General features: G+C 53.1%; 1 protein-coding gene and 1 long non-coding RNA gene across 2 annotated transcripts; one reads left to right on the forward strand and one right to left on the reverse strand.

Annotated features, from left to right (window-relative positions):
* Positions 1–2,482: 2,482 nt before the first annotated feature.
* Positions 2,483–8,051, forward strand: LOC128798731 (uncharacterized). Its single transcript, XR_008434519.1, has 3 exons — positions 2,483–2,569; positions 4,555–4,712; positions 7,951–8,051. It is a non-coding gene; the product is annotated as an uncharacterized LOC128798731 (long non-coding RNA).
* A 4,133-nt stretch (positions 8,052–12,184) lies between these two features.
* On the reverse strand, positions 12,185–14,049 carry LOC128798691 (ly6/PLAUR domain-containing protein 1-like). Its single transcript, XM_053962447.1, has 3 exons — positions 13,974–14,049; positions 12,651–12,791; positions 12,185–12,500 (listed from the first exon to the last, which is right to left on the reverse strand). The coding sequence occupies exons 1-3, from the start codon at positions 14,047–14,049 to the stop codon at positions 12,316–12,318; spliced, it is 402 nt and encodes a 133-aa protein (XP_053818422.1). The 3' UTR covers positions 12,185–12,315.
* Positions 14,050–14,210: the final 161 nt, after the last annotated feature.

A 14,210-nucleotide genomic window follows, 5' to 3' on the forward strand; every position in this document is an offset into this window, starting at 1 on the left:
CTTTTTTTTAATTGAGAGAGAAGTAATATCTGCATTTGGAGTAGGTTAGAAAACTGAACTTTTTGGAGATGATCACATTTATTAAACTAATGAAAAAACAGGGGTTTGGCCTAACCCTTCCCCTATGGGTTTGAGGTATATAAAAGTACTGAACCCACAAACCCTGAGTCAAACCCAAGCAGCTAAATGCACTGGCTGAAGCCAGCAGTGCTGGGATGAAGCCAGCCACCAAAAATAGAGGAAAAACTCTAATTTTCTACTTATTTTCTCCATTTTGCTACATTTTATTAGTCCTATCCCAGACCAGGGAGAACTGGAAACCTTTTCCTTCTGAGATCCTGGAGATGCTGAACACCCTGAGCTTGGAGCAGCAGTGGCAGCAGACTCCCAGCCCTTTAAAGATTAAATCCATCCCTCCATCCTAAGCTTTTTTTTTTTCCCCCTTTCTAAATGGAAATAACATTCAGAGAGGCACTTTCAGCAGGAATCTCTGTCTGGCCTCTGTGTCTGCAGTTTGCAGACCTGGGAGCAGGAGCACACATTGCACTCACTCCTCCTGTTCGGGGCCACCCCATCCTGCAGGTGCACGGTTCAAGACCTCTTTTTCTTTTTTTTTTCTTTTTTTCTTTTCTTTTTTTTTTTTTAACCCAGCTTTACCTCCTGAAATGATTCTCCTGGGTTGTCTGGATGATGATGATTTTACCAGTCACCACTTTCTTGGGAGGGCTTTCTTCCAGCTGACATTTTTTCCCCTGCCCAAAGCCACACCGAGCAAGTCCTCAGCATGCAGAAGTTCCTTGTTCCCCCCTTGTTCCCCTCTCCCCAGCACCAGCAAGAGCAGAATGAAAATTCCAGCCATTCAGAAGGATTTTTTTCCCCTCCCTTCCCATCTCTTTCCTCTAGACAAGCATTAATATTTCCACTTGCTGTCGGGAATTCAGACAGCACCATTCCTGGGGCAGCACTGGATTGGGTGTCCATGCTTTGGGATGGAGACAGGCAGTCTGTGAGGGCTTCAGCAGCTGGCACAGCCCTGGAGAGCATCCCACACATGGATCTGCATGAGGGAAAAGTGGAGGACCTTCCCCAGCAGCAAACCCACGTTACTGTGCTCTTTACCCATGTGCTTCTGCTGGAGAATTGTAGTTCCTTTATCAGGTCCATCTCTCATTGTATTTTACCTTCCTCAATTCGCAAGAAAATTATTATTTTAGCAGGCAGGCATTTAATTAAGTTTCACTGTGTTTGCTTTGGCTCTCACAGCATGGAAAATCTCCTTTTAACAGCCATCCCTTGAGCATGGGTTCTGATCAAGCCAAAGTGCCTGGATGCAATCCCTTCTTCCCAGCAGTTCCCTTTCTCCTTCCAAACCCTCCCAGCCCCACTGGGGTGCTCCCAGCCTGCCCAGCCCTGCCAGGAGCACAAAAAGCTCCTCTCAGCAGGCAGCAGGAGCTCAGCACTGCTCGGCATCTTCCCACTCCTCCCCTGCACCCCTGCCTGACTCACAAACTTCCCACTCCAAATTAACACCCATTAGGGCTTATTTCCATCACGCTCTTCCCACGCAGCCACAGCACAGCTCTGCCTGGGTTCAAAACAGAGATGGAGCCGTGTTTGGAGGCTGAGTTTAGCCCAGTTTTGTTTCCTGGAGGGATGTTGCCCTCATGAGAGCTGAAAGCATCATTTCTTGGGGTGGGAGCACAGCAGCTGCCCCTGAGGAGCTGCTCACTCCTGGGCTGGGTTGTTTCATTCAGCAAGTCCAGAGAACTTCAGTCCTAAGGAGTAAAAGGCTCTTTTTCCTCTGCAGTGCCACGAGCAGCTCATCTTTGTAAGGTAATTAAAAGCTGCTATTGATGTTTCAGTTTAATTTAGGGAAAAAAAAAATAAAAACCAAAACAAATTGGATTTGGTATCCTCAGCTCCCTGCCCTGCTCTGCTGCCAGCCCTCAGGATCCGGGACCTTTGTCAGCCTGTGCAGAGGCTCAGGAACCCCCCTGGCATCAGCACCCAGATCATGATCTGCCTCCCCCACCTGGGATGCAACATCTCCCCAAAAAACCCTTTGGGGGTCCTTAAAAACCCCCGAAAGGCCAGAGCAGGGCTTGATTTTCCCTCTCCCCTCCTCTGCCCTCCTCTCCCCTCCTCTCGTTGCTGTTTTGTTTTGCAGTTGCTGCTGTTGCCATGCCATCTCCTTTTGTTGCTATGGATTAATAGTGTTTTTTACTTATTTTTATGTATGTCCTGGGAACACGATTGCTTAATTTGCCCTGCAGGTTTGTAGGCCTGACAGGCATTTCCACATCGTCACCTTATCTTAATCCAGTTCTGGGCTGCTTGCAGGATAAATACCTGCAGAAATACCTGTTCCTGTGAGGTTTGGGACAGGTATTTTTGGCCAGGGTGGGAGTGGTGGGGACACACTGTTCCTACAGCCTGTGCTGGGTCCTCTCTGATCTCACGGGGCTGTTTTTTATCTAACCCAGGATAACCCCTCAGGAGCCACCAGCAGAATGATCTTCCAAGCCTGGATGGAAGGATGGGCTCCAGCTGTCCCCCATGGACCCCCAAGGTGACACAGCTGAGGGATTGCATAAAATATATTCATTTATTTCATTGTAATGAATCAGGACTTGGCTTCCAGCTCTTTCTGTCCCTAGAAAATCCAGATCACTAGAGAGGGACCAGGAGTCCCCAGGGAGGATCTGAGCTGTGCCATGGGAGAACCTTTAGTGTCCAGCATGGAATGTGGTGCTGGGAGCGAGGCTGTCTCAAAATAAAAAAATAGGAACAAAGTGTTTTCCAGTGGTTTAGGAGGTTGGTTTGTGCTGTGGAGGCAGAAAACTCAGCAGATCCCAGTTGTTCCTGTCCCACAAACCCCAAGGGCTGCTCCACCACTGCCCATGGCCACCCCTGCAGTGTCACTTGTCCCCAGCCAGTCCAAGAGAAGGATTTGCATGAGGAAACCACTGCAGAGCTGGGGTTTGGTTGTGGGGAAGCACACAGGAGGGATTAGGAGGGCTCTGCTCCTGCCCAGCTCCCCACACACCCCTCGTGGGACCACCCTGTGTTATTTTCTCAAATCAAACCTTTCATTGCTCCATGTCTCCATTGTCCCATGTGAAACGGGGAAAAAATTCCATCCTTTTGCCCCGTTATTGAAAACTTCATGGAAGTGACTTCTCCTTCTTCTTCTTCTTCTTCCTCTTCTCCTTCTTCTTCTTCCTCTACTTCTTCCTCTTCTTCTTCCTCTTCTTCCTCTTCTTCCTCTTCTTCCTCTTCCTCTTCTTCTTCTTCTTCCTGTTCCTCTTCTTCTTCTTCTTCCTCTTCTTCTTCTTCTTCTTCTTCTTCTTTTTTTTTAATTATTATTATTATTATTATTATTATTATTATTATTATTATTATTATTATTATTGCCTTTGGCTCACCACAGCCCCAGTGCACTAATGAATATGGATACAGAGCCCCAGGGATCAGCCTCTCCCCTCCAGGCATTAATCTTGCCTCCATCCTCCTGGCTCTTCTCCCAAGCAGTGCTCAGACAAATTTGCCCCCAGAGCCGTGAGCCTTGGAGGTCCCTGGCTTGCTCACATCAAAGGGGAGCTGGTGGCATCATGGAGATCACAGAAAACATCAACTCTGCCTGTCTGGGGGGGAAAAAAACCCAGCTCCTTGCAGATCCACAGCTGCTGGGGCTCTTAATGACACAAGGGCCGAGGAACATTCCAACCATAACATCCTGCAGCCTCCCTGCCACCAGACAACGCGTCTTTTATTAGGGTAGGAATGGATCTTTAATAAAGTGGAGGTTTTTTAACTCGTCAGAGGGTGTTGTGGACGGGATCCACCGCAGTCGTTTTTGGCCAGGCTGCTGTGCTGGTTGTCCCTCGGCCACCCTGGTTCCCCGCCGACGCCGGCGCCGCGCTGCTGGGAGGATCCTCGCTCTCCTGGGCACCCTCCAGGCCCCCTTCCGAGGGGGTGATTCACCTCCACGGGCATCTCACAAGATCTTCCCTCTGGTCCCGTGGAAATCCATCCTTCTCCTGCCAGGAGAGGGGTTGGAAGCACTTCTGAGTCCCTGGAAGTGTCCAAGGCCAGGCTGGATCGAGCTTGGAGCAGCCTGGTCTAGCAGAAGGTGTGCCTGTCCATGGCAGAGGGGTGGAAGAAGACCTTTAAGGTCCTTTCCACCCCAAATTCCATGATTCCATGGTGAGCGAGGCTAAAATCCTCACAGCACAGGAGCAAATCCATTCTTCACCTTAATTACTCCTGCCCTCATCAGTGCCCTGTGTTTGCACAAACTGGGCTTTGGGGGTGGGGGAGTTCCATGCTAATAAATGTTTTCTCCAGTTCCCAAACCACCTTCCTCGCTGCTGTGTGTGTTTATATGTGTGACCCCGTGGAATTCTGCAGGGTTTGGGGCTTTACTGCTGTTTTTTTTTTAAGGTTTTCTTTCACCCTTTTAAAGCAGCACCTGAGGGAAGGTGATGCTGAGAGGTTGCTCCACCACAGAGTAACAAATCTCTCGTGTTGTTCCCTTTATTTATCCTTACTCAGAGACTTTCAGCCCCCTCTGAAGGGCTGTTTGCTGCCATCAATCCTGGAGGAGCCCGAGGAGCGACACCGGAGATTTGTCCTATTGATTAACCCGGGATGGAAGGAATCAAACACCAGGAGCAGACAAACGCCTGGGAGGAGAACAGGGCAATTGTCAGGTTTGCTTTGCAGCTTATTGGGTTTGGAAGATTTCATTTTTCTTTTCCTACCTGGAGGCTGAGAGAAAGAGGTAAAACTTTGCTAAATTCCTCCTCGTTTCCCTGTTTGAAGTTCCCCAGTTAACACCACAGGCCAGAAAGAAAAAAAACCCTCAAAATCCCCCCTCTGCCTGCCTGCCACAAGTGAGATCTCACATTATTGCCTCTGACAGCTCTCGTTCCTCAGGCACTTTCTTTCTCCTTCCTCAAAGGAGGAGGGAAAGAATATCAAAGGTTTCCAAACCTGAGCACCTTCTGAGAGTGCAAAATGCAGCCCCATGTCGGGAGGCATGAGCTGGAAAGCAGGAGGGAGGATGGATGCAATGCTTGGGAAGAGTTACATGTGTTTGCCATTGCGTTTGCCTTGGGCCCCTGGAAAATGTTTGTAGTTTTCAATTAATCTCATTAGTTTGGAAGTAGACGGAGGGGTGGGAAATCAAAATCATTTCATGGGGAATTCTCTTTAATGACTTTTTAAAAACATGTAATTGAGAGAGGTGGTGGTGGAAAACATTTTAATAGTGCTGAAATCAGCGGAGGGGAAGCAGTAAGGAATGTTCAGGAAAAGCCTCGTGTGAGGGAGCTGCGGGGACAGGTTTAGGACCCTCAGCCAGGTCCCTGGGCTCTGCTGGGGGGCCACCCTGGCTGCTGATAAACCCTGGGAGAGCCCTGCTTGCCATCATCGAGTCAGCTTTTCATTTCCTTTTGCTGCTCTCCTGAGTTTGCAGGCTGGAAGGGCTCGGGGATTCCTGCAGTTTGCTCTGCCTCACTCACTGACAGTCCCCAGGGTGCTGTGGTGACACTGGGGTGCCTTGGAGGGCGGCCTGGCGTGAGGACAGGGCCTGCCCATGCACAGAAACCTCTGTGCCTTGCAGAGCCACCCCCAGCATAACCCCAGAGAGCCCAGCACGCCCTGGGGACACGGGACACGCTGAGCATCCATCCCACTCCCAGTTCCCTGCATCCCAATTAACCAGAGAGGGAGGACCAGAAAGAGTTGGATTTTTTCCCCTGGAGCATCCTGTGGCAGAGACCCCGACAGCCAAAGCCACCCCCAAAACCCCACTCTGCCCCTATTCCAGCAGAGGCGCGCCCTCCTCTGCAGGCTGAGCACTAAATTGATTGGATTAGCCCTTCTTTGCTAATTAGCAGCCGGGTGCCCAGCCGGGGAGCGCTCCCCGAGCAGTCGCTGTTTGGCGGCAGCTGCCGTGGTTCATTCCTGCCGTGTGAAAGCGAAACTTGGCTCGGTGCTTTCCCCGGGGCTCCGCTCGGCCGCCGGGAGGAGGCAGTGCCAGGCTCTGCCCACCTCTTAATTCGCTTTATTTCCCCTCGTTCCGCACGGAGTTTAACGAGCCCGGTAATTGCTGTCGCTCCGCCGAGGCAGCGCTGCCAAAGACACAGCCGGAGGGGAGGGACACGGCGCTGACACCCAGAACACCTGGCTGTGGTCCCCAGAGAGCTCCCCACTGCGAGGCCACGCTGTCTGGTCCGTCACACACCTCTCTCCATCCTCCCCCACGCTGCTGCACGCCAGTCTCTCACTCTGGCTGCTCATCCATCCTCCGCCAGCCCGAGCCCTGCCACCAGCAGGCAGGGGAGGGGCAGACTGCAGGATTAGGCACACTGTGTCCCAAGATTATTATTTTTAATGCCCCCCTCGCTGTTACTTAATGAGAAGTTGGGATTTTGTGGGGAGAAATATCACCTGGCATCACGGTGCCTTAACCCTAAGCCTAACCCTAATCCTTACCCTTTCCTGGTGTTTTTTGCCATTATGTTCCTGCCACCCTCCCAAGCACTCCTCTGAAGGACATCAAAGAGCAAATTATGCCAGGAGCATCCATCCTCTGCAGCAGAGCCCGGGAGGTCAGCGAGAGCGGCTCCAGGGTGTGAGATGCTCAAAGCACCGAGAAGGAAAAGGCTTCAGGGTGTGATTCCAGGCTGGATAACCCAGACACCTGGGAGGGAGGACACTCAAATCCTCTGGTGATCCATTAGCAGGCTCCATCAGGAGATGTGAAGGAGCTGCTGAGCCAGGGAAGGCACCTTTTAACTTCTCAGCAGCCAAACCCTTGTGTGCAGCACTCAGAGGCGGCCCAGGGGCACGCACAACATTACACCTCTCCCTCCCAGATGCACAAAAAGAGGAGAACATCCCAAAATAGGTGTCCAAGGGGCAGGTTACTCCGTGCCAGGGCTGTTGAGTGCGGAGGATCCAAGAGAGGGATGCTGTGAGATGCACGTGGTGCCCAGCACGGAGGAGAAGCTTCACCCTGGTGCTGCCAGCTCCTGTCGCTGCCAGGGGAGATCCTGGCTGGATGCAGGGAGGCAGGGAGGCGGCTCCACCCCCACACTGTGATCTCTGTGCTGCCAATGGATCGATTGTGCCGCGAGGGCCCGGGGCTCTATGTAGGTCAGGCACGTCGCTGGCTCCCACAGTGCCATGGAGCTGCTAAAGGGAACGAGGATCCCCCCTTCTCCCTCCATCCAACCCTCTCCATGGCCAGCCCTGGGCACGGGGCAGCCTTGGCTCTCATCCTAGAGGAGAAGAGCATTGCCCTGGGGCTCAGGGCTCATTTGAGCACAGCCAGTGTGTGTCCAGCTCCTGCACCCGAATATCCCCCGGAGCACCAGGAGAGCTCAGAGCTGGGAGGGGGAATGGGCAACATGACCCAATTCGTGGGTTTCTGTCAATAGAGCTGGCACTGCTCCCTCTCAGCTTTGTGAAATGGATGGGCCTGGAGCAGCTCCCAGAGAAGGGGATTTCTCAGTGCAACATCCCCTGGGAGGACGGAGCTGGATCTCCCACACGTGGTTGCTCCCCTGTTCGTCTCCGTGGGGGTGGAGTAGATAAGAGACATCCCAACCTTCAGCCTTGGGAGCTGCTGGTTTTGGCCACCCAGCCTTAACTCCTTCTAGAAGCCTTCATCACCCAAGGAGGAAACCCAAATCCTCTGGTACCCTGGGCTCCTCCTGGGCTGGCGAGCTGGAAGGAGAGGGAGGCATGGAGAGACAGCAGAGGAAAAACCTTGTCAAGCAAACAAAAAAAGCCAGCCAAACAACCAACCAAACAAACAAAAAAAAATAGCAAAAAAGGCCAAAAAAAACCCCAAAACACAAACAAAAAAAAAAAAACCCCACTCAGTAGTTCAGAGCAACTTTGTACTAGTTGAAGATTTGACCTTGTGTTCTCTCCTAGGAGCAAACAAGAGCAAAACGAGGATGATATTATTTTGCCTGAAATTTGGAGTGGATCGGACCCCTGCTGCTCCAAGCCCCTGCAATGAATGGCTGTAAACAAGATGCATTTCCAGAAAATGAATTAAACACTGAGCCTGAGTGCTGACTGTGTTTGAGAGATGTTTATTTGTCCTTGCTGCCCCTCCATAAAGAGTTGCACAAGGACTTACTAAATTTTAACCCCACATTGTTCTTGGGTAAACAATGCCCTTTATCCAACGCCAGGAGTGCTCAGAGCTGAGATAAGCTCAGGTTGGCTGTGCTCTCTGGAGCACTCAGCCTCTTGGAACCAGCTTCCCACAGACCCCAGGACATCCACATAATTCCCAACAGCCTCCAAACCTCTGGCAGCTTTCTGCATTTCTATGCCAAAAAAGTTTTTTTTGAGAGAAGTGTAGCAACTTTTATCTCAGCTCCTCTCCTTATTTTGGAAAGAGAAAGGGGGACAAACCATGAAAAACTGGTGATAGACTGTCCCAGGAGCTGTGCTGTGACTCCCCAACAAGTCCCTGTCCCCACTGCCACCACCACACGGAGCAGGGGGGTTGGAATGAGGTGATCTTTAAGGTCCCTTCCAACCTAAACCATTCCATGCTTCCATTTGCCACTCTCCATCCTCTTCCTGCCCTTCCACAGAGTGAAGCTTTGAGAGCTTCCTCCATCCCAACCCTCCCTCCATCACTCCCAGCATCACACACACACAAAAAAAAAGGGCTAAAAGGGGATGAATATCACTGCAGCCTTTCTGTCTGCTTTGATTTCCAGAGTCTACGCAGCCTCGTGCTTTTGGACCATCTGCTGGCATCCAGTGGGATGGGGAGTTAGGTCTGCACAGCCATCGGCCTCCAAGCAGGAAGAGCAGCCTGGAGTGCAGCATTTCTGGAAAAAAAAAAAAAAAAAAAAAAAAAAAAAAAAGGTTTTGCTGCTCAGGAGGAAAAGGCTGAGTAAAAGTGGTGTGAAAACCAGCCCAGCTCCCCCTGCCTTCTCCCCCCTCCCTGCTTCCAGGGGGGTTTTGTGGTGTTTCCTCCACTTTGGGGGAACATAGCCACAGGATGGGAGATGCTGAGTGTGACTCTCCCAAAAGAAGAAGGATCTGTGCCTTGTAGAAACATTTCTAAACTCGTGTTTGTTCCCTCTCCTGGGTCTGGGCAGAATGTCAAAGCCTGCTCTGAGCTGGAAATATTTTAAGACTAGCACTCACTGGAGACTGAAACAATGGCAATTCTTCAGCTACTGAGGCTTTTATAAAAGGGCTTTTGACACAGAGGCTGCTTAGGGTTGGGTTTTTTTTTTTTGTTGTTGTTCTTTTCTTTTTTTTTTTAGTTGGTTTTTCTCCCAGAAAACACTGTGCTAGTGTCCGTGTGCGTGCTCGTGCACACACTTTTGAGTGTGCAAAATAATCCCTGTGCTTCCAGCGAGGCCAAAGGTGGGAATGCCCAGGAGATGCCTCCAGCCCTGCTCCAGTGAGGAGGAGGCAGCAGCTCACACGGGATCCACGCAGCGATGCAGGAAGAAAAAGACATTTTAGAGTAAATGTCAGCTTTTGCGTTTCTGGGTTTGGGGCTTTTTTTAAACACGTGGGTGGGACTTTTGATGCCCAGATGAAGCTGAGATGGTTTCAGTCTCCAGGGCTTATCCAGAAGATTCACACAAACACTATGGAAAGTGTCTCTTTGCTCAGGGAGGATGAAATTTGACACTGCCGAGATTTTAACCCGGTGTTCCAGCGAGGAGCCTCCGTGTCATATCTGATAAAGGCTAATCAGCCCTCCTTCAGGCACCATTCAATTCTTATTTCCATCTGCTTCCCATGCAGATTGTGTTATCCATGATACGGACTCACACGCAGGCAAACCACTGCGAGTCCTGCTCAGGACTCAGAGGATGAACAGTGAGGAAGGACACGATGGATCCCCCAGCCAGGACCCTTGAAAACAGCCCAGGCAGCTCCCAGTCCTTGCTGGGAAACCAGCAGCTCCCAGCACCAGTTTGCACTGGCGTGGGGATGGGATCCCACTGGGCAGCAGGTTTCCTGCCCAGCCCCAAGCTCTGAATCCCCTGGCCCCAGTGCCATCCCTCCCAGGCTCCTGTCCCTGCCTGAAGCCTCCTCCCCAATTATCCCGGCTGCTGTTTGTTCAGGCCGTGTGGATTTAGCTCTCCAGCCTCATGTGCACTGTGTGTATAGGGAAAGATAGATTGTCGCTACTTTCCAGTATAAATCACATTCCTTACAACACTCCAAAGTAGCATTTTCAACCTCAGGGTGCTAATAGGATCCAGCAGGAGAAAGAAATGTCAGCTAAGTAGCAGGCGCTGTTTGGAGAGTGCAATGGAGCTGATCCACAGCCCCGGGGCAAAAGGAGCAATCCCAGGGCAAAGGTTAAAGAGTTCAGGAGCACTTCAGCCTACTTAATTGCAACAGGCCTCTTACACGGTGTAAGATGGATGGCTCGAGCCGGGCGAGGGGGGCAGAGCGGGGCCAGCAGCATCACCCGCCCCGGGGACCGCCGGCACGGCGGGGAGAGGACCGGGATGGAGCGATGGAGGCACCGCGGCCACTGCTCCGCCTCTCCCCAAAACGCTGCTGGGTGGCAAAGCTGCCACAGCAGCACCCTCCAGCCGTCAGCTCTGCCCCATCCCGATCCTGGGGTGATAAAATCTGCCCCATCCCAATCCTTCAGCCATCAGCTCTGCCCCATCCCCATCCTGGAGCCATAAAATCTGCCCCATCCCGATCCTCGGGCCATGAACTCTGCCCCATCCCCATCCTGGAGCCATAAAATCTGCCCCATTCCAATCCTCCAGCCATCAGCTCTGCCCCATCCCCATCCTGGGGTGATAAAATCTGCCCCATCCCAATCCTTCAGCCATCAGCTCTGCCCCATCCCCATCCTGGAGCCATAAAATCTGCCCCATCCCGATCCTCGGGCCATGAACTCTGCCCCATCCCCATCCTGGAGCCATAAAATCTGCCCCATCCCAATCCTTCAGCCATCAGCTCTGCCCCATCCCCATCCTGGAGCCATAAAATCTGCCCCATCCCAATCCTTCAGCCATCAGCTCTGCCCCATCCCCATCCTGGAGCCATAAAATCTGCCCCATTCCAATCCTCCAGCCATCAGCTCTGCCCCATCCCCATCCTGGAGCCATAAAATCTGCCCCATCCTGATCCTTCAGCCATCAGCTCTGCCCCATCCCCATCCTCGGGCCATAAAGTCTGCCCCATCCTGGATCATTGGGATTTTATACTGGAGAGGGCTTTTGCCAAGAGCTCAGCACAGGCAGATAAATATCCAGTAGCCAGAATAACTCCAGCTGCCAAGGAAATGTTTCCTGCTCCCCCAGAAAATCATAAGGAACGTTTTAAGGGGAAAGAGGGGGAATTGGGTACTGTTGCTGCTCTTGTAGTTTTTCTTCTAGGATTTGTTTTCTGATTTCCTTTTATTTTGAATCTTCAGAATCTGAACGTGTTTTGTATATCAGTCCCAAGGTGTTTCTCTTGGGAAGGTGCCTCAGATAATATTTTTAGTAGAGTTTTGGCTTGTTTTCTGACACACATCTGAGAAATGTCATCAAAAGCTGATGTTTTGCATGGAAAAGGTCTTTTGCATTATTATTTTTTTTTTCATCTGAAGCAAAAAAAAAAAAATAGAATAAAAATATTTCCTCCCTTTCTCACAGCGAGGTTTATGCTGTTTCCCTGGTGATAAAGACACAGGGGCTGGCTCTTGAGACAGATGCGTTTAATTCCCAGCTCCGCCGCAAACCCCCGCGATGACCTTGGAGCCGCCACTCGGGCTCCGATCCGCACGGGATGGGATTTTTCTGCTAAAGCTCCCGTTTGGCCTCTTCGGCTGGGAAAAACGCCTGAGAATTCTGCCCGTTCTTTTCACCGCGCGGGCCCCCGTCCCCCAGCCCAGCGCCCACCCCTCGTGCTGGGGATGCCGCCCTGCGCGGCCGCTCCATCCCCGAACCGCGCAGCGCCCGGGGTGCGGAGCGAGGGTCGCGGATGCCCTCTCGTGGGAAGAGCGGGGCTCGGCCGCGCTCCCGATCCCCGCGAGGGCGTGGGGAGACCCCCGGCCCTGCGCTCCGCCTTCCCCGGGATGCTGCGGGTACCGCCCCCCCCCCCCCAACCCCCGAGCTCGGGGAGCATCCCCGTCCTCCCCGCGGGGGCATCACCGACACCTTCCCAGGGCGTTCGCACCTTTTATTGAGAGAGGGGAGAGGAGGGGTGCCCCCCTCCCCGCGGGAGCAGCGAGGGGGGCACCCCAGCTGCCAGCACCCAGCCCGCGAGCACCCCGCATCCCCCGGGCGCGGGGGGGGCTCAGGAGAGGAGCAGGGCAGCGAGGATGCAGGGCAGCAGGAGGTGGCCGGGGGGCGGCCGGGGGGCTCTGGGGGAGCCGTTGCACAGGTCGGTGTCACAGCAGTGGATGCGGACCCCCGGCAGCTCCTGCTGCTGGCAGTGGCGAGAGGTGGCGCAGCCGCTGGTCAGCAGGATGCCCAGGACCACTGCAAAGCAAGCACAGGGAGGGACATCACGGGCACGGGGTGCTGTGACAGCCTGGCACAGGGGACAGGCCCTGCGTGGGGGCTGCGAGGTTGGGTTTGGGGGTGACCAGCGGCTCGAGCAGCCCCCGCAGCCCCCGGGGCCGGACTCACCGCTCTCTGTTTTAATGCAGAAGCGGTGCTTGAAGCCCTGGTGGGACTGGGAGCAGGTGATCACCTCGGGGTTGGAGCACCCCATGTCCACGTTTTTGGTGCCAACCACGATGTTGCAGCCATAACACTGGAGTCCAGACACTAAACAAGAAGCAGAAGAAACACGGCTGGATATTTTTTTTTCCAGGGGGGAAAAGGCTTCAACTCGTTCCGAGCTGCTCTCTACCGACGGCTTCGCAGCGCTCCCTGCCTTGCCAAGTCGCATTAAGCCAGAGCCCGGAGCTGCCCGTCACTTGTTTACCCAGTGGGCCCGAAAATACAGACTCATCTCCCACTAGAGGTCAGTGCTAAATCAGAGATTAGCCGGAGATTTGCGCTGGGATCAAACTGTGGGAACAAGCGAGCTTTGGAACAGGGGGTGTAAAGAGGAGGTGAAACCTCACAACCACAGACACCATCGACTCAGGGCTTGGTCACGCTCAGAAACAGCTTTTCCATTTTTCACCAAATTTCTCCAGCTTAGCTGTGCCTGCTTTGGAGGTATTTGCTCCAGACGGACGGGTTTATCAGCGTGGTTTGGTTTTCCCCTTGGACACAGTCCTGATATTATCACAGGGTCTATCAGGAAGGCAAACCTGCTCGGAAGCAGAAGGGAAATCCTCCTTCAGAGCACCGAGAGCCACCGTGCTGTGACCCCGGGCCAATGGCCTCAGTGTGTCCCTAGGGCTTTGCACACTTGCACTGGCGGCAGCTCAGCCCTTCCCTGCAGCCACCGTGTCTGAAAATTGCCACAATGGGAATTAAGCCATCTCTCAGGTTTCTAAAAAAAAACAAAAAACAAACAAAAAAAAAAAAAAACCACCAAAAAAAAACCCAAACAAACCAAAAAGCCTTTAAAGGATATTAATATATTAATTTACACCGTCCTCCTCTATTGTGGAGGTTAAGGCAACCTCTGTTGATTAATCAGGTTGCCGCCATTACTTTTCCTCACCTCTGAACACCATCCCAGAGCCCTTCCCGAGCCCCCTGGGCTCTCACAGGGTTTTTGGGGGTGTTGAGCACCCTCACCACAGCCAGGCACAGCGAGGGGAGTCCCTGCTCCGGCCAAACCAGGGCAGAGGAGCCCAGGGGATCCCAAATCCTGGCACACTGCCCTTTTGTACAAAACACGGTGACATTACCTCCATCCTAAAAGCACCAGCACGCATGGCCCGGGGCGGGAGTGCCCCTAAATTCACCCCGAGGATAAATCACACCTGGGCAAGCGGGGTTCAGGGAGGGTGCAAACTGCGAGTAAAAGGCACGGAGAGCAGCACTCACCCTCTGGCAGGACGAACACCACGGTCAGCAGAGACAGGATCCCATGGGCACCTCCGGCCATGTGTCCGCAGAGCATGGGGGGCATCTCCGGGGGTCACCCAGAGCTCACAGGGTGAGCACGGGCTCTGGGGGAGCGGGCTGAGACCCCCTCTCCTCCCGGCTCTTCACCCCGGCCGTCCTCGTCCTCGGCGCTGCCTTCTCACCTGCGAGCCCTTCCCGCGGGGTTCAGGGAGGTGC

This window comes from Vidua chalybeata, chromosome 21, assembly GCF_026979565.1.
Source record: "Vidua chalybeata isolate OUT-0048 chromosome 21, bVidCha1 merged haplotype, whole genome shotgun sequence".
In the NCBI taxonomy this organism is placed as follows: Eukaryota; Metazoa; Chordata; class Aves; order Passeriformes; family Viduidae; genus Vidua; species Vidua chalybeata.